Source organism: Siniperca chuatsi, linkage group LG21, assembly GCF_020085105.1.
Source record: "Siniperca chuatsi isolate FFG_IHB_CAS linkage group LG21, ASM2008510v1, whole genome shotgun sequence".
In the NCBI taxonomy this organism is placed as follows: Eukaryota; Metazoa; Chordata; class Actinopteri; order Centrarchiformes; family Sinipercidae; genus Siniperca; species Siniperca chuatsi.
The window spans coordinates 18,556,966-18,577,630 of NC_058062.1; the positions used below are offsets into that span (position 1 = coordinate 18,556,966).

Below are 20,665 nucleotides of genomic sequence, written 5' to 3' on the forward strand. Positions count from 1 at the left end.
GTGATAGTGAGCAGCTGTAACGAAAGAGTTTCCCCTCGGGGATCAATAAAGTATTTCTGATTCTGATTTTGCACCAATATGACTATGCAAAGGTACTCAGAAGGCTGCTTTCTTAAACAAATAACTTTATTAAAGAATGTTTAAGTTAAATATTCTGTAACATGTTAAATAAATTAACATATACATTGTCAGCCAATTCTAGAAATGAGCACTGAGAAAATAAAGAATAAATTAAGATAAATAGCTAAATAAACATCAGTACTGTATGTTCAGTATCAGTCAATTACTGACCATTTGAATAAAGAATAAATAAAATAAAATAAATAGCTAAATCAACATCAGTAGCCTTTTGTTCATTATCAGTCAATTGCTGAAGTAGCAGAAAATGCCATGGAAATACTCAAGTAAAATACAAGTACCTCTAAATTGTACTAAAGTACAGTACTAAATGTACTCATTTACATTCCACCACTGCTCTCTACTAAACCACATATTTTCTACTATGTCAAGCTGTGTGATTCATGCGACAGCTTTGTTCTGATTCTGAACCATTATTTCAATGGCCTGAACTCCAATCAGAAACGCTTTTTTCTTGCTAACTAAAACATGTCATCTTTAGCAATATTTCACTGTAAATGTAATGGTCACAAACATTTACTCATGGTTCGCTGCTGCCAAGTCAAGAGATAAACAGAGCCTCTGCTATTAACGTTCAGGGAAAACGTTCAACATATCCGGTGAAAAACCAGGCTGCTGTGACACCAATATGGGGACGTTATTTATTTACTTTCCAGCATTGCATCTCACCATCTAGGTAACTGTCATGGTTTTGGGTTTGTGTTAAGTCATTTCCTGTTGTATTTTGAAATAATCTCCTTCCCTCATGTGTCTTTTAGTTTTGCTTCCTGTCTTTGATTGCTTTGATTGTTGTCTTGATCATTTTCACCTGTGTCTCGTTGTCTCCCCTAGCTGTGTGTATTTAAGTCTGTGTCTTCAGTTATTCTGTGTCAGATTGTTGTTGTACCATGTGCTCTGCATGGTTTCCAGTGTTGCTGCGTTTCTTCCTGTGTTACCCTGCTCCCTGGATTCTTTTGGATTATGCTTTGTTTGGGCTTCTTTTGTTGGAATTAATTCTTGTTGGAATGTTACCTGGACTCCTCAGCTGCCCTTATTTGTTTTGCTTTCTCTTTTAGATTTGTCTGTCACTCATGGACTACTTTTATTCTCTGCCTGCCAGTATCCTATGTAAGTTTTTCTGGGGTATTATTTTTCTTTCATTAAAACTCACCGAACTGCACCTGCTCCGCTTCAGTGTCTGCATTTTGGGTTCTCCCCCTATTCCTCCTGCTTGGCATATTGTAACAGCTAACAACGTAGCGTGAACACGCAACAGACTCAAACCACCACCGCACCATCGTCTGTTGAGCTGCAGAATGATGAGATGCTCTGATGCTTACCTTTCAGTCTGCTACTGACTGAAACTATAGCTGGTTAGCTACCTAGCTAATACAACAAACAATTGTAATAAGCATGAGTGACATGACACAAAAGAGGTGCTGCACTTCAGAGGAGTGTGGTTTGTAAGCCTGCATCGATGCAGACTGTGTTGGAGGGCTTTATAACTCACTCCCACTTGAGGCTTATTGGTTTGGAACAACGCTTATTTTGGCAGACCCTCCACGCAAACGGAGTGAGAGAGGGTAGGGAGGGTATAGGAGCCGGATTGAATTTGGGCCTTAGACTGTTAAACTGTGCACACGGCCCTCTACTGCATGTGCTGAGTGTATTGTAGCAATAGTGATGAACCACATTTCCCAACATGCACTGCTGAAAGCAGTCAAGTTAGCTGCCTTATGTTCGAAAATGCAAATAAAATTTTCTGTTACTGTTTGTAATGTGTCTGTTCAAACGTGGTGGTTGATGTTGGTGGTTTTAATTTTTTTTTTGTGCTGGTTTATAGTTTCTACCATTAGTGAGGTGGCTGTTACATTTCATGACACCAGCTGTATTTGACTGGTATACTGCAAGTACTTGAGAGCTGCCATTTCAACATATTAACTTAGGACTTTCTTTCTGCCAAATATGCTGAAAATAAAACAGCTTTATGTCGGATAACATACGCATGTACTGATATCTGTGATAGACAAATATCTGCTGACCACGTTTCAAGCAAACAATCTTCACGAAGTCAAGCCATCTTGGTACAGTATGAATTGTTACCCTGACATAAACTATACCAAGACCATTAAAGAAATTAAGGACATCTTAAGCTATTGAAAGTGGAGTAGTAGACCTTTGGTTAGTCCTATTAGGATTTATATAACAACCCAGTCTGTGTTTCATGCAGCATTGGTCCAATTTATGTAATGGCTCAGAGTCAAGCATATGTTATATTTCCATCTGTTGTCTTGTTTTTTAAAAATGTTATTTTATTTGCCACCTTATTTCATCACTAACACAAGCTGAATGGGGTCAGTTATTTGTAGCAGGGAATACTAATGGAAGCAATCTGCATCTCGCTGCTCTGCTGCAGTGCCATCATCAGGCTTATTCCAAGATGCTTGATTTATCCTCGCAGCTTTATTGACATCATTATCACACGAGGGTAGCACGGCAGGCTGTTTGTCTCTTTGCATTCTTTCCTGTCTTTTGTTTTAACTCGCAGCTTCAGACAGTCTCTAAAATACAGGAAACATGCTAGTAAAGCTGGTTTTACACAGCAATTGGATCTTACAGATTCACCCAATAACTTTGAGAGCTTGTTGAGATCATAATCTTTATGTAGATCTTTTATGTAAGCAGCATATATCCTGACATTGTTTTCCCTCCAGCTTCTGAATGTGCATATCTCGAATAATTCATTTCTAAAATAGTGATGTTATCTATCTATCTATCTATCTATTAATGCTCTCGTCTTGGTCTCTTCATTCCCCTACCCCGACTGTTCCTCGGTCATCTCCACAATCCTCATTATTTATCTCATCGTTCTGAGTAAAACATCCCCGGTTATTGTCTTCTAATAGACACGTATTCATAAAAAGGGACTGTCTGAATGCACTCTCACATTTGACTAATACCCACTGACACAAATGGAGATCTGATTACTTACACACACAGAGCAGAATCCTCCAGCTTCCATGTACGGACAAAAATGGATTCTGTACTCATGACGTCGTTTGTGCACGCACACAGAGTTAATCATGTCTCCTGTGTGTATTAATGTTTCATTCCTTTACTCCTTTCTCTTGTTCTGCACCTAAATCACGCATGTAATACATGTCCTTGTCTACACTCAGTTGAGTCCTCATCCTGTGATGTTTTTTTTTTTAAAGAAATCCTGGAAAGGTCCTAGAATGGCACATTTCTGGAAGCATCACAGTACTTCTGCATTGTCAGTGTGTAGACTGGATGAGCAGTTTAATTTCAAGGAATTATAATCCGCTCGTCCCTAAATGGCAGCGACAACCTCGTCATATTTGACTACGAATCCTTGGCAGGGAGCTGGAGCGCATCCCACTGCAGTGAAGAGAGCTCATTTAGAAATGTTGGTTGAAATAACGCACTACATGATTCACAAAGATGCCATTCACGCATGAATAATGTGTTCCTGCAGTACTACCCGTTTTGTATGATATTCCTTACTCTTCAACTTTCCTATTGTATTCTCATACTCTCACTCTTTCACTTAACACTCACTCACAGACTCTCCTACTCTTATCTAAGGGCATAGGTTTGGTTTCAGAAGTGATGAGGGGTGATGTAGCTGTGCGTTTGTGTAGTTTTTGTGTTTGAGTAGTGTCTGCAGATGTTCAGTCCCAGCAAGCTCCACCAATCAGAGGGCTAGGGCACACCACTGCCTTTTTAAGGTTATGCCACAGCATCTCAAAAGGATTCAGGTCAGGACTTTGACTAGGCCACTCCAAAGTCTTCAAGTGAGTTAATAGTTAATAGGCCAAGTTAATAAGGCAAGTGAGGCCTGCAGTTCTTTTGATGTTGTTATGGGGTCTCTGAATGGCTGAAGAACAAAATGAAGACTTTGGAGTGGCCTAGTGGAGATAAGTTGAGCAAACTGTTTGCAAATGTGTATTCAACATCTGTTGCATAATAGCCAAACCTTATATAGATTCAGATGGGAATTTGATACAACATTCTAGTAAGGCTGACAGATGAAGAAGAAGAACAAAATTAAGACTTTGGAGTGGCCTTGTCAAAGTCCTGACCTGAATCCTATTGAGATGCTGTGGCATGACCTTAAAAAGGCAGTTCATGCTCAAGAACCCTCCAATGTGGCCAATGTGGCTGAATTACAACAATTCTGCAAAGATGAGTGGGTCAAAATTCCTCCACAGCGCTGTAAAAGACTCATTGCAAGTTATCGCAAACGCTTGATTGCAGTTGTTACTGCTTAGGGTGACCCAACCAGTTATTAGGTTTAGGGGGCAATCACTTTTTCACACAGGGCCATGTAGGTTTGGATTTTGTTTTCCCTTAATAATAACAACCTTCATTTAAAAACTGCCTTTTGTGTTTACTTGTGTACATAAAGATTCCATTGCATAGGAACCTCATGGCACGGTAATGATTGTTCGTCAAACCCTTAGGTGTTACCAGGGAAACTGAGGCTTGTGAAAAACTTTAGATTGTAATTGCAAAGCACATGAAAATATAAATTAACCCTTTTATTTGGCAAGTGACCATGGTATAAGCAGGATAATGCCTTCCAGGTGTCCATAATCAGAAATTAATGGACTCTGCGTAGGCAACTGCCTGTGGGACGGTTCTGGCCTCCCTATCACCCATTAATTCCTGATAATGGACACCTCGTCGTTATCCCTTACGTATTTCCCAGCATTCCTTGCATTTGTTTGTTTGTTAAAATTCTTTTTTTCTAATTTAGACAGTTAATAATTACATGATGGATGCTTGTTATGTTTTTATATTTACTCTCAGATAAGTCATGTGGTCTTCCCTTTAACAAAATAAAAACAATGTAAACCCAGATTAAGATCTCTTGTGGGAGACTTTATAAGTGACTTAAGTCTTAAGAGGTCTATCACAGATTCACAGAAGATGCATTCACAATGAATAACAGTATTGGACAAAAAGGGCGTAGTAGTACTACTATATGCTTCCAAAAAGGCCAACCACTCACTGCTTGACAGCTTTGCCCAAGGCAAAGTGTTCAAGAGCACTTGTCCATTTGTAACAGCACGCTGCCATTATCTCACATATTTGGTATACACATGCTCAAACCCTCCACAGTCCGGCAGTCCCCATGGAAACAGCCACCATGCTGTCTTTTAATTGCCCCATAAATGGTTGTCCACAGTGTGACGGTGCCCCTAACATCTCAGATTTGAAGCTACCGATTAAACCCCCTCAGCTTTCATTTCATGCTCGTATTAGTGTTTAGAGGGTTGCCATGGAACACCCAGTAGGGTTGTGTTTCACTAATGGAAGAAAGCAGTCGGCTGGGCACGCACTTCATAGCACTGCTGCACTGACTGGGCCCCTGCATGCTATTAACTCATTTGACTTGGCTGGACCTGCTTGAAAATGCCCAGAAGCATGAGACTTGACTGAAACATGATCATTTTTGTCTCTCTTTTGTCTCTGTCCTGCACTATCTTTATTTCTTTCTCTTTTTCTCTCTCTGACTATCTCTGCAGTTCCTTAATTTCCTCCTGCTTTCTCTCCTCAAACAGTAGTGCTTCAGACATTGTCACTGTGGGGGATAAATGGGGGATTATGTCAAATATGGCAAGAAGAAGAACAAGGTTGATGGGTTTGTGGAACACGGCGTTATTGTCACAACAGAGCATGGAAACTGTCAGGATGATTTAAGATTAAGCGTATCGCTGTCATAGATAGTTATTCATTGAGGAAGCTAAGTTTTAGTCTGTGCCAGCGTCTTTGAGTGCTGTAGGCTCTTATAGCGATGAGTCTCACAGTTTCAGTCCATTAAAGGATCAACAATCTGGAGAGGCACCGCTGTTCAGACTTAGAGGGAGTGAATCGAACACAATCACCTGACTAAAACCATCGCCAAGAGCTTGATGCTCCTCACAAAAAGAACAGTAAAACTGCAAGCACCCAGCAACAATGGCTGCTATTTTTTGATCACAGAAATGTCCAGACTGTAGTGAGTATACATCTATATCAGACCACAAGCCAGGGAGTCCAAACTTAATAAAACAGATGATTATGGTGTCTAATTAGATCCATTTGCACTGTGAGCTCTGAGATCATTACTATGCTAAGAACTCTGAGAAGCAAAAGGTCAGCCATGCTAGAGTTTTATCATCGTGGTCAAGTGATTCCTCATTGTAGAGCTGTATAATGTTGGAACTTTTAAGATAAAAGAAAGTGTGAAATTGTATTGTCTTCCTAATGTGAGCTACCTCTGGATAATACTTGATTATAGATAGATAAAAAAGATTTAAAGGACGATACTGACTCAGTCCGCCTGATTTCAGCCTCTTGGGGCCCCTGACTGCAAAGGCTCTGTCCCACCTAGTTTTAGAGTATACTATATGGACTCTGGAACAGAGAAAGTGCCTCTGCCTGATGTAAGCTCACATGGGGCTGAAAGGTTTTGAGTATTTCCATTTTGCGCAACTTGAAACTTCCATTCCTCTCTGTTTCAGGGGATGATGTGCTTTTAATCTACACCATTTATTTGATAGCTACAGGTGCTTTTGAAAATCAAGTTTTACAAACCAAACATACGAAGATCTTATGAAATATGATGCATCTTTAAAGGTTAAAGCAACAGCTGAACATTTTGGCAAATACATTGATTCGCTTTCTTGCCGAGAGAGGGAGAGATGAGAAGATTGATACCACTCACATATGCCGGTGCTTTAAATATGAAGCTGCAGCCAGAAGTTGGTCAGCTTATTTTTTTACATTGTGGTTTTGCTGCTTTTACATTAGCAAAAGATCTAAATACGTCTCCCACCACTGTAGATAGATAGATAGATAGATAGATAGATAGATAGATAGATAGATAGATAGATAGATAGATAGATAGATAGATAGATAGATATTTATAATCTCTCTCTGTCTATCTATGTACATATAGATAGATAGAGAGAGAGAGATACAGTACTGTGCAAAAGTTTTAGGCAGGTGTGAAAAAATGCTGTAAACTAAGAATGCTTTCAAAAATAGAAGAGTTAATAGTTTATTTTCATCAATTAACAAAATGCAGTGAATGAACAGAAGAGAAATCTAAATCAAAATTTGGTGTGACCGCCCTTTGCCTTCAAAACAGCATCAATTCTTCTAGGTACACTTGCACACAGTTTTTGAAGGAACTCGGCAGGTAGGTTGTTCCAAACATCTTGGAAAGCTAACCACAGATCTTCTGTGGATATAGGCTTCCTCAAATCCTTCTGTCTCTTCTGACTCGATGATGTTGAGATCAGGGCTCTGTGGGGGCCATACCATCACTTCCAGGACTCCTTGTTCTTCTTTACGCTGAAGATAGTTTTTAATGAAATTGGCTGTATGTTTGGGGTAATAATACATTTGGGGCCAATCATATGCCTCCCTGTTGGTATTGCATGATGGATAAGTATCTGCCTGTATTTCTCAGCATTGAGGACACTATTAATCCTGACCAGATCTCCAACTTGCAAGGAACCTCCACCATGCTTCACTGTTGCCTGCAGACACTCATTATTGTACCACTCTCCAGCCCTTCAGCGAACAAACCTGTAGCTTTCTGCTACAGCCAAATATTTAAAATTTGGACTCATCAGTCCAGAGCACCTGCTGCCATTTTTCTGCACCTCAGTTCCTATGTTTTCGTGCATAGTTGAGTTGCTTGGCCTTGTTTCCATGTCGGAGGTATGGCTTTTTGGCTGCAACTCTTCCATGAAGACCACTTCTGGTCAGACTTCTCCGGACAGTAGATGGGTGTATTTGGGTCCCACTGGTTTCTGCCAGTTCTGAGCTGATGGCACTGCTGGACATCTTCCGATTTTTACAGGGAAATAAGCTTGATGTGGTTTTCAGCTGCTGCACTAAGTTTCCTTGGTCGACCACTGCGTCTACAATCAACGTTGCCCGTTTCTTTGTGTTTCTTTATAAGACCTCGAACAGCACATCTTGACACCCCAGTCTGCTTTGAAATCTTTGTCTGGCAGAGACCTTGCTGATGCAGTAACTACTAACAAACTACCTTGTGTCTTGTTGCTGTGCTCAGTCTTTCCATGTGACATGAAACTGTCTTCCACAACCTCACCTTGGTAGCAGAGTTTGGCTATTCCTCACACAGTTTTAAGCCTCCGACACAGCTGTTTCTGTTTCAGTTATTGACTGTGTTTCAACCTACATGTGAAATTGATCATTAGCACCTGTTTGGTATAATTGGTTGATCATACACCTGACTAGAATCCTACAAAACCCCTGACTTTGTGCAAGTGTACTGATAAGAATTAATGCTGTGTTGAAGGCAAAGGGTAGTAACACCAAATATTGATTTAATTTAGATTTTCCTTTTGTTCGCTTACTTCGAATTTTGTAAATTGATTTTAAAAAACTATATTATATTATTTTAACTATATTATATTTTTGAAAGCATTCTTAGTTTACAGCATTTTTCATATATATATATCTATATATATAGAGATATCTATCAATCTATCTATCTATATTTATATAGATATAGAGATATATGTAGAGATAGATATCTATATACATATAGAGATATAGATAGATATAGATATCTATAGATAGATATCTATCTATCTATCTATCTATCTATCTATCTATCTATCTATCTATCTATCTATCTATCTATCTATCTATCTATCTATCTATCTATCTATCTATCTATCTATCTATCTCTTGGATTGTTGGAACAGTGAAAAGACTAACAAAGACTTAAAATGTTTCTTTCCAGTTTGAATGAAGTGTATTTAACAATGACCTGCAAGGTAAAATTATTGTTTTGTTTTTTTCAATGGAGTCTGGTGGCAGGAGCCTCACTGATACCCACTGTAAATATTTTGCACATTGCACAAACTGTCATTTAAATAACAGTCCTATTGTACATATTCTTTATTGTTTTCTTAGATTTTTAATATTCTTTAATATCTCATTGTCAATTTTATATTTTATGATTCTTGACCTGCAGTACTTGCTTTATCTTTCTTTATATTTCTACTGTGTTTATTGTTTTGCACTAAAATACCAAAGCAAATTCCTTGTTGTAAACCTACTTGGCAATAAAGCTGATTCTGATTCTGAAATGCAGATGAAAAGACAATAAAGTATATGCAACACATACAAAAGAGAATCTTCTGTGCTGGGAACATAGTGTTTATCAACTGACATTTGAAACAAGTGGCTGTAAACAAAACTAAGCTCTTCCCTACACTGTACCCTATCAGTTAATCTATCAGGTCCAGCTGCCTTTCTGATGGTAATCCTTTTAAAAGTTTCACACACTTCTTCAGCTGTTATAATAACATCCTTGGCAGGGCCAAGTTGTTGCCCAATCAAATTCTCCTCAGTGTTGAAGTCTGATGTATCAAACCTGCCATAGAATTTGTTTAATTCATTTGCAAAGGTCACATCATCCCCATGATTACCTGCAAATGATTTCTTGTTTTCCTGTCCTATCATTGTGTACACTCCATGCCATCCAAGTTCTCATTGGTATCTATGAAGATGTCCCGTGATGTACAGTCAAAACATCCTTTAAGCTGCTGTTTATAAAGAGGGACCAGGTGGACAGCGTATATGCATCCTTTATGTTGCCAAAGCACAAGCGTCCTCACTCCACTAGTGGGACAGGTGATATACTGGTAAAAGTGAGGCAATATATGTGTTATGGAACAACCATAGAAATCCCCAAGTCCAAATTAACGGCATCAGGAGCAGTGTTTTCTAACTTAACCACAGTGTCGTATATTATTTACATTAGCAGTAATGAATAACTGTCCAAACTCCTATGGAGGTAGAAAGTACTAAATGACAAGGACAGAAGCTCAGTATCCTTAGAACAATATGACTCGCGAAGTGTGTAGTTTTTGCACCGTCTCTCGTTTACATAGATACACACCTACACCAGCTTTCTCCGTTACCATTCTCACAGGATTGCTAAACCCTACGGGTTATCAATTTGATCCTTTAGCCATGTTTCAATAAAACACAGCAGGCAGCTGTACTCTGTGAAATACCTCACAGCCGACTGAAGCCCTGTTGGGGAGAGAGAACGGGTGTCTGCAAGGATCGCTGTCGGCTGAGGCGGCCTGCTACTGTACCACGGGCCCGGGCCCTCCGTCGCACCCCCGCACGCCAACCTCTCCGCCTTCTTCTTGCCGATGTATTCACACCTCTCCTACGTTCCCTCAACAAGTTCTAGGGAGACATTGTTACAGTCATCATACTGCCTTAGCTGCCAAAGTTGTTCCCGGCCGTAGCGAGAAACGCCAGTGACTGTCCACTCAGCTGTGAAAGTAACAGACCAAAAAAAAGAAAAGACAATGACACTAAAATTACACTGAACCAGTTCTGTGTTTTCTTTGTGTGGCCAGATTCTTGTTGGAGAGCTGTGTGCCTTCTTCACGAAGGCAGAGGGAACCCAGGAGAAGACCATTGTCACTGCAGACTGCTGCTACTTCAACCCCCTACTGAGGCGCATTATACGCTTCCTAGGTGAACATGCTGTTTTGTATTACACAGCACCTCTGCTCTTTACAGAAAGGGCATTTTTGTGTCTAGGTGTGTGGTTTTGACAGGGAGAGTGAGAAACAAAATAAAGATTCAAATGACATGAAAGAAAATGTTGACTTGTAAGAACGTGACCTGCTACACTTCAGAGTTTGTCAACCAGAGCTTGTACACGTAGCTGTTAACTGGATGATAAACTGCAAAATAATCTTTGCGGTAACATATTCAGGATCATGGCAAGGAGATACTTGTGAATATTAAGTAGCCTGCAAAATTGCATCTTGAGCTGAATCAGCTGAGGTGGAGGCTTCTGTTGCAATTTCACACCTCAGCAGATAATAATGTGTTGGAGCTATTTTAGGGAGGAAAAACGTAATATCACCCGTTTTATCTCAGTTTTCTCTTTGATATCGCTCTCTGTCAAACATCTAATGTGCTTTTCTTGATCTTATGATATATCTTAGAACTTTTTTCTTCCTTCTGTCTCGCTGCCTTTTTTTGTTTTATACCACTTCTCTATCGCCTTTTCCACAATTTTTCCACACCCCCGTACCAAACTCTCCCTCATACTCATCTCCTGCCCAGGTGTCTATGCCTTCGGCCTGTTCACCACCACCATCTTTGCCAATGCCGGCCAGGTGGTCACAGGAAACCAGACACCTCACTTCCTGTCTGCCTGCCGGCCAAACTACACAGCGTTGGGCTGCCAGTCCACCATGCAGTACATCGCAGAGCGCCGTGCCTGCACAGGCAACCCGCTGATTGTCATGTCTGCACGTAAATCCTTCCCATCCAAGGATGCAGCGCTCAGCGTCTACTCCGCAGTGTACACAGTGGTAGGTTGGAGCTTGCTGGCGGGGGATACTTTGTGCTTCTGTAAATGCATGGTGCCAATTGAAACCTTGCTCACTCAGTTAAAGACGACTAATCCTGCACCGATGTTTTCATGTTTTCACTTTTGCTCAGTTACTCTTTGGGATTGAAGTACTCAACTTAACTTTTCTTGCTGAGAAATCATCAATTTAAAGCAATGCCGATAAGTAGAATGAAACCACTCTCATGCCTATATCAAAAATATGCTGTGCAATATCCTCTTTTCAGTTTAAAATTCCCTATTTATTGATATTTATTCATACTTCTATTACTTGACAGTTCATGCACTATTATTACGACTTATATTATTACATTGCATTATTATACCGTACATACTTATCATCAACCGGTAAATCCACTTTGTACTGTACACTTATTTTAATTTTATACTTATATCCACTTTGTACTTAATTTATCTTACCTGTATTATAGTGTATTATATTTGATTCTGATGAAGCTACAGCCAGTTAGCTTAGCTTAGCACAAAGACTTGTTTGTTTAATCCATAGAAAAATGAAAGTGTAAAAACAGTGTCTGGTTTTACCGGCAGTTATGTGCAGGACTTTTTCTTGGCGGAGAGCTGTAAATTCCGAGAGTCTTGTAGTCATTGTGAGATTATCAGGAAACCAGCGGAAAGAAACAAGATTTTGTTGCAAATTGGGTTTGATTAGCAATAGCTTGACATTTTGGAAATACGCTTATTTGCTTTCTTGCCAAGAGTTAGATGAGAAGATTGATACCACTCTCATGTCTGTACAGTAAATATGAAGCTTTATGCTTTGGTGTTATGTACGAAACAAGATTTAACATTTTAAATAGTGCCCTTAAGAGGTGCTGGGTGGCAGATTTTGTACCTTTGGACAGACTCAGGCTAGCTTTTTTGCCATTTCCAGTCCTTGTGCTAAGCTAAGCTAACCAGCTGCAGGCTTTAGGCTCATATTTAGGCCTACCATACAGACATGACAGTGGTACCATCTGTTTTCCAAAATTTCAAACTTTTCTTTTAAAGCGAACAAAAGCGTTGATTTTGTCAAAGGGGACTGAGTGGGTTTTCGAAAAGCCTTGATAAGTTAGAACAAGTTTAAACTGAGAATTGACAAAACATTTATTTGTAAAAATCCCTGTTAAGATCACAGATTGGGGTTGCATCAGAGAAGAGTGTCACACATCCAATATTTGAGCCCCACACATTATCCCTGCTCATAACGTACCTTCAATCCAGTAGCTAGGATTGGTCACTGGTGATGAATCATGAGGAATATAAAGCTTTTAAGGTGTTCAGACTGAACACAAAACCAGTATTCACTGTGCACTATTCACGCAAATTTGTCCTGCTGAAATGTTTTTGCAGTCTGTGTTTATTTGGCCCAAACAGACACTGTACCAAGATGTTAGTTGTAGCCAGCTAGCAATCTACTGTATGTACCGTTTGTGTGCTTCTCCTGTTTGTGTGTGACAAATCAGACTCAAAACTGATTGTAAAACTTACCATAAACTTATATCTTTCTTTTATATTACTCCATAACCCTCTACTTTTCTTCTTATCTCAGTATGTTAATTAATTGGAGTCATAAAGCCTCAGTATAGGTACTAACTTTGCTAATGTTAAAACATTTTCAAATCTTGCGGACACTTCTTCACCTTAATTTGCGCCAACTAGGTCAAATACATGTCCACATCCACTCTCATTTTTGTAGTGACTGTATATGTAATTTCACCACCTCTAAAATTCCATTTGTGTTCAGTCTGAACACACCTTAAAAGAAAGACACATTTTCTCCTGAGCTCATAGTGGTTGTAAATTATCATTTTCAGCCTCGGTAAACTTTAACCAGCCAGTAAGAGGAAAAAATTCTGTTTTCTACACCTCATTGCCTGTTTTTTGAAAAACCTAGTTAGGTTGTAATTATGCATAGATGCTTTTTTGTCTTGTGTTGCGTCCTGTGTTTGTTGTACCCTACTGTGTGCACCCTCCTGTACGCCTCTTTGCAGATGTACGTGACGCTGGTGTTCAAGACCAAAGGCACGCGGCTGACCAAGCCCACCATCAGCCTCACCCTGCTCTGTCTGGCCATGCTAGTAGGCGTGGTCAGGGTCGCTGAGTATCGCAACCACTGGGCTGACATCCTGGCGGGATTCTTCACCGGGGGAGCCATTGCTGTGTTTTTGGTGAGAAGAGACTAGACTAGAAAGACATGTTTTGAGTGTTTCCTCTACCGATTTTACACGTGAAGATTGGTTTACTTGTCACAAGGACTACTCAGCCTATGAAAACAGTTGTATGAAGACTAATGAAGGGAGCTTTCTAATGACTGAGAAAATAACCCTAATGATGTCACCAGGGTAATTTGACACTTAAAGGAAGCAGGGAGTGTCTAGCAGGTGCAGTAATACATTGCTGGATTGTTCCTTTAAACCTTTTAGCAAGGTCATTCATAAGGAGAGAGAGAAGTGATGGATAATTGACCATTTTCTAATTGACCGATTGATCTAATTGACCGTTGCTTCACCTCTCCATTCTCACACAACACATATGTAGTTTACAATGATATCGGTGGCAGATTTACCACTCGCAATTCTTAATTTGTAATTTTTAAACGTGGGTCTCCGGTTTCACATAGAAGTAAAAACAAAAATGCAGTTTTCTCAATTTCTAGCCGACAACCGTGCAAAAAGTCGGCTGAAATTACACCTGTCGCTTGCAGATTTTATCAACTGTGGTTAGCTAGCATAAGCTAACTCTAGTGAGTTGTGAGTTGGTTGAAAAGTCCATCTCCAGCTGACTTTTTAAATGCATCCAGCTGATTAATTTTAAAATGAGAAACCTGTAAATGGGTCTAAAATATGAACTTGATGGCTACATACATGATATGGTGCCTAAAGACTGAGGCTAAAGCTACATGTCTCAAAAAGTCATCATCCTCACCAGTTGATGAACCATGTAGAAGACATGAAAATAAAGAAACGGCTGTGTTCTTGTATTGCAGGGTAGAATTAGTTAGCTAATCGCTACTCGCATTAGATGTTCAACTAATTAATTAGTTGAACGGAGTTGCTGGAGTGTTATCTTCCCCTGAACCAAATAAAGGGTCGGAAAAAGTCCCTATCGTGACTCTAAACTCTGATATAGTAGCATCTTGGCTCCCACAGGGTCGATGTTCCAGTCCTAAACAGGTATTTTTATGTGACTAACCCCACAAAATATATGCACGTCCCTTGGCTTTGGAAATAATGTTAGGCTACTACTGTTGGTAGTAAGCTAGTTAGCTGGGCATGCTAAGGTTTGCAGGTAACGTTACAGCTGATGAACACAGAGTTAAATCCGTTGCTTGCAAATTTTATAAGGAATGGATTTTTTGTTTAGAAAAGGCTAAAATAAAAGACACCACCTTCCAAACTCTTGAGATACCAGTTTGCCCCTATAAGAGCCCTATGCATTTGACATGGGGAGGAATCCAAAGCTTGACAGGCCTGCCGTGCCTAGTTTTGGTTGCTGAGCTCTGATAGGATAATCGGCGCGTTGGAGCAGGGTTTAGCGAGGGGTCCATTCTCGTCATGTCTTTCTTTGTCTCTGCTTCTCTCAAACTCTTTCTCCTGGTCTCTATCTCCAGGTGACTTGTGTGATTAACAACTTCCAGCAGATGCAGCCCAGTCCTCCTCCACCACGACCCCAACGCCCCGAGTCTGTGCTGGGCATGCCAATGGTGACGCTGCCCTGTGTGGAGAGTCCACTCGAAAAGTTAAGTGGCCCTCAGGTAAGGGGCAGGGGTGGGTGTGAGGCACGGCTGCACTCACAAAAGAGGGGCTGAGATACACACCCCTTGTCTCTTACCTGAATCCGTTGTCCTCCTTTTTCCCAAAGATAACAAATCCCCAAACATGCATGCTCCAAGCCCCACCTGCACCCCAAGTCCCAACAAAAACACCCAAGTAAATCCTTTAAATCTCCAAGCCTTGTTGTAGGCTGATAAGAACGCAGTGAACGCAGAGATTTGTTCTACTGGTGTGAAATGAGCTGCGGATATGTTTCAGCCAGAGGATGGAACAAATTCTAGTGTGAATGTTTACCTAAACTCTACAGTGTTATACATTTCCTTGTTATCAGGGATTTAGAAAGTCAGTTATCTCTTTGAGGTGAGTCAGCAGTTTGGCTGACACACCTGAAGGTGTAATTTACCATTCTGATAGAATGCAAAGCAGTGGGCTGGAGGAAAACTATGAATTCAGAAGTTGTAGCGATTTCAGAGGTCCCATCAATTTGTATCTTCTCTCCAACAGTGCTGCGTTTTCTAAAGATATTCTCTCAGGGGTGGAGCAGCAGTGTAGCACGAGTCCACGTCCAAGTATTTCAGGAAAATGTCTTGCGTCCTCTGTTGTCTGTCACCGTCACTAACCCTCACCTGACTGCCTCTTTTCCTCTGTCTCCCACCTCTCCTCTCAATCTGCTCCCTTGTCCCTCACTTTCCTCCAGCATCCCGCACTCTCCTCCTCCTGCCCACCTTACAACACCTACGTCCAACCATTCTAACCAACTTTAACTCGTTTCTGCCTGTCGTTGTCACTCCTCACTATCCCCGTCATCTGTTGCCTTATTTCTGTTTTTGCTCTATGCATTTGTTTTCTCCTCTTTCCCGCCCCTCATCCCTGTGCATTGCTCTTGATTATTCTTTTCTTCACTTTTCTCTCTCCTTCGCCTTCTCTCTGCCCCATCCTCTCTCTTTCTCACTCCTCTCTTTCCCCTGCAGACTCCTCGGGGATCTCCGTTCACCGAGATCACATGACCATCAGCCCTATCGGTTCCCCGCCACCCCCGATGTCCTCATACCGTCTCGCTCCATTTCCAGCGAAGTCTAGACCAGTCGGAGCAGCACTCGCCGCACTGCGCCGCCCATCCGGCTGGGCGGTACACAACGCTGCACCGCTCCTATTCCACGCAGGTCTAGTCCTCCCGTAATACAGCCCACACATATACACACACACCTCTGTTGCTCTTTCAACCCCCGGGGAACCGATAGGCAAACTCTTCAAAGACTTTCTCTTTGCTGGACACCCAGTAAAGTAAAGAGCTGAACATTCAGTACAGAGTCAGGTACATCTCTTTCTTTTTTCAATTTGAATTCTAATTAAAGACTTTTGTTGTGACTTTTTTTTTGTATAACCTCAGTCATATGAAGCTCACATTCATCTTCAGTGGTATGTTCTGTAAGGGAAAACACATCAAACTGTGACCACTGAGATGTCCATTGCTATTTTCTATTTTTTTTTTTTTTACAACAGTATGAATGAGTTTTTCACCTGTTTGAAGGAGGCACGTGCTAAAAGCTAAACATGGCGGTGAACTGACTCCCAGGACACAGCTTTGATGTCTGCTGTCAGGAGGTTGCTATGTTGGACCAAAGAAACTCACTGATGGATGCGTGTGCTGCTGAGATTTACCCATAAAAACATCCTTTTAGCAAGCCATACGTACACACACACACGCTCTCTTTTTCTCCCTTGGTCTCTCTCTCTCTCTCACCCTCTCTCCTTATCTCATCCCATTCACACACACACAACCTCACACACACACACTGTAGTCTGAGTAGCAGTGCCCTAGTCAGCTCTGCATGAGGTTTACTCAGATCAAAGAATCCATTTCATATCTCTTGGCAGAAGCACCAGACAAAAGCAAACAGGATAAAAGAAATGACATCTTCACTTGGCTTCTTCTTCATGTTTTTTCTCTCAGATGGTTGCAACTTTGCCAAAAACTGATGTGAAGTACAAACATATTTAATAAGACAAAGCCAAGCTCCCAACTGCAGGTGGCACAACAGTGAGCCAAATAAAGTGCATCGCATTCAGGAGCAAATATTTGTTTTTTGTATTCTTTTGAGACAAGGAGCCTTCATACAAAACACTTTCTGTGAAGCCAGCAGAAGTTAGTTTTTGGTTTCATTTCACTCTGGAACGGCAATCACTCACCCTGAACTGGAGTCATGTATTTGTTGTGATTACTTTCTCAGATTTTATTAATAGATTTATTTATTGACATGTGTATATATGGTGTGGTTGCCATAAGCGCTCCATATGGCGTGACAGTTTTGCTGATTTTGATTTGCACACTCCCTCGAATCCATGTTTTTTTATCCTCCCTCCTCTTCCAGCACATATTTTTTTTACAACCTCTGTTTAGCTCTCTTCTCTGTGGCGTTGGTATCTTGACTATAATACCATCACTGTGCTGTAAAATGTTTCCCTCTGCTGGACAACACACACACACACACACACACACACACACATACAGAGAGACACAGAGACACAAGAATAATTAACTGTTTTACAGAGCATACATATATTCAAACATATTCAAAAGCACACACATGCACAATCACACTTATATCCCCTACTGTAGTTGTTACTGTACGTCCGTTCCCCTTAATCCACTTTCTAACACTGAAACCTGTTTGTATGATATTGTACATAACTCTTTTTTGTATTGAGAGTGTGATTTTTACACCAACACTCAATGTAGAGATTGGAGGAAATCTTGTATTTATTATGATGATAGAGAACAGTGTGTATGAAGGTGCTGAACCACTCTGAACCAACACTGGATCTGCTGGAAAACACCCAGATGGCTCACACTTTGAATCAAACTATATGCCCACTGGACCAAGGTTAGACTGGGAGAGTTGTTTACTCATAGTTTATAAAATGCTGTGTGTTCATTAGGTTATGAATTTGAATCTCTTTTGAATACTCATGAGCAAAAATGGTGGATGTGAATCAGTTTTTCCCTCTTTTGTTGTCAAGTCTTCAGACACGTTCATGGTCTTATGTTAGCTCAGTGTTATGTTAGCTAAGTCAAGAAAGCTAGCATAGGGCAAGCTAACAAAAATGCAACATGTTAAAGCAGAATCAAGTGATTTGTTTTTGGTAACTTGGGGCAGTGGAACTAGCTGTGAACACAACATTGACATATTATCACCATATAATGCTGTGGCTAACTTGTTAGCATACTGTTTCTTATTTGCAGAAATGGAGCAACATTAGTATTCATTTGGAGTTGTGTTTCTGGCCACCTGATGAATGTAAATCCAATATTCACTCCTGTGTTAACTCTGTTTCTGTTTCCACCAACTCCTGAGAAAATATCTGGCTCTTTAGCTGCTAAATGCTCTACTGTGTCCACCAACTATTAGCTAACGTTGTCTGTCTGCTGTTGGTGCTGGGCAGCTAGCATACAGTGGGTATATCACAGCTTTTTCACAGCTGCCTGCTGCTGCTGGAAACAAGGTTGATGATAGCATTGCGACTGAACCAAACAGTGAAGTTAAACTAAGCTGAAAGTAATAATAAAAAAATAAAAATATTGATTAGTGCAGCTTTAAGAATTAGAATCTAAGTGTGGTTTGGTTGGAAATCTAGGGAGTCCCCAAAGTCTAGAAATATTTGTTTTTTAAAATCTTGTTAGCACAAGATAGTCGAAATGGGCACTTTGCTAACACGTTAACCGTGACAACTTAACAAAGGGATAATATGTCACTGTCTTGTGTATAGCTTGTTCCGCTGACTACATCCATGTTGTATTTTTATTGACTTTTACATTTGCCTGTGCGAGCTAACGTACGATCGTGAAGATGTCTGTAGATTTGACAACAAAGAAGAGAGAAAATCGTATTCACGTCCACAATTTCTTTAAAAACTTGTGCACACAAGATTAAAAAAAAGAAAATCATCTTTTGGGACTTTGGGGGCTCCGTAGAAATCAATGAGCCAGGAAGTTCTGTTGTTGTTTTAGTATTTCTACCGAGCCACGAACATGTGGTTATATGTGCAGTATAGCCATCAAGGGTCTGTGCTGAATTACCCTTACATATTATCCAGTGGATGTTAACCTCTGTTAATTATTATGTGAGAAAGATGAAGTAAAGATTTACTGAGCGTCTTTGATTTCCCCGTTTGAACAAAAAAATCATAAAAACTGTGACATTTTGGTGGTTAAGAGACCAGAGCACATATACCACGTACCTGCAAAGTTGTGAAATCGAGTCAGCCTCATGACCTTTGCTGCATGACATCCCTTTGTTTTAGATTTTTCCTCATTACTTTCCAGTCTTTCATGTCCTGATGAAGCAGAAATGCCTTAAAATAATGTTAATGGGAAAAAAATGTAACAACAGAAAATACATTAAGTACTTTCAAACCAGTGACAAACTATAATTTTAAGTGCAAGTGCAAGCTTCTCATTTGTGCAAAATCTCAGTAACTCATCATAGATGCAGTCAGTCAGTATCTGAATCAGTGTTCAATGTGTGAGCTCTGCTTTGGTGCAAGAAATGCATGAATGGGATACGAACAAATAAACACCAAAAGAAAAACACCCTGCAGAAAGAGCCAGATTCCCTTCAGGTCAGAATATGTTCTCCTCTGGTTCAACTGTCAATACCGCAGCTTTACTTTTCCTGTAAAGTCTGTAGTTCCTTTAGTCTTTAGTTAAATCAAAGAACAAACATGCCACAGCTGACTGGCATGTGAATAAAAAGCACCAGTCTCCTTCAGATCTGTAACTCTGAAGGAGAACACACATTTCCTTTGATCCTGTTGCAGCAAACCCTCTGTTTTGTAAAGATTTGTGTGATGAGAACAATAAATGGATATTGCAATAAGAAAAGCTGTCAGAGAGCATTGTTTGTTTTGTTACAGTATTCACACAGTGATTTTGTGTGATTTTGTGTGTGTGTGTGTACGCTGGTGTTTCTGTGGGCCGCCGTGTTTATCTTGTGTACGTACACACACGTGTACAGTATGTGTGTGTGGGTTTGTTTGTGTCTGTGTGCTTTCCGTTATGAGAAGAGGAGATTTTTACCATAGACTGTATAAAACAGCCACTGATCACTGAGTTTTTTTGTCCAATCAGAACACAGGTGAGTTCATCAAGCCTGACTCTGAGGTGCAGCATCTGAGTATTTGTTAGAAGTACTTGTTTTTTTTTAACTTAAATAGACATATAGTATTTGGCAAATCTGCACAATAAAAAGATTCTCTTGGTTGCATTATGGGAATTGTAGGATCCAGTGTTTTTTGAGCTTGACCCATACTAGGGACTAAAAGTCAGGATATG

The 20,665-nt window shown here is 40.3% G+C and overlaps 1 protein-coding gene across 11 annotated transcripts in view; it reads left to right on the forward strand.

The window, feature by feature from the left end:
* Window positions 1-20,215, forward strand: part of plppr2a (phospholipid phosphatase related 2a) — a 165,467-nt gene extending 145,252 nt beyond the window's left edge. For 8 of the 11 annotated variants that reach the window (XM_044182581.1, XM_044182584.1, XM_044182588.1 and 5 more), the window contains 5 exons: window positions 10,551-10,671; window positions 11,272-11,522; window positions 13,552-13,728; window positions 15,171-15,298; window positions 16,305-20,215. In XM_044182581.1, the coding sequence (XP_044038516.1) occupies window positions 10,551-10,671; window positions 11,272-11,522; window positions 13,552-13,728; window positions 15,171-15,298; window positions 16,305-16,413 (786 nt within the window). In that variant the 3' untranslated portion in view covers window positions 16,414-20,215. Of the gene's footprint in view, window positions 1-10,550; window positions 10,672-11,271; window positions 11,523-13,551; window positions 13,729-15,170; window positions 15,315-16,030 lie in introns of all 11 variants that reach the window. The other 3 variants (XM_044182583.1, XM_044182582.1, XM_044182585.1) reach the window with 3 other exon arrangements.
* The last annotated feature ends 450 nt before the right edge of the window (window positions 20,216-20,665 follow it).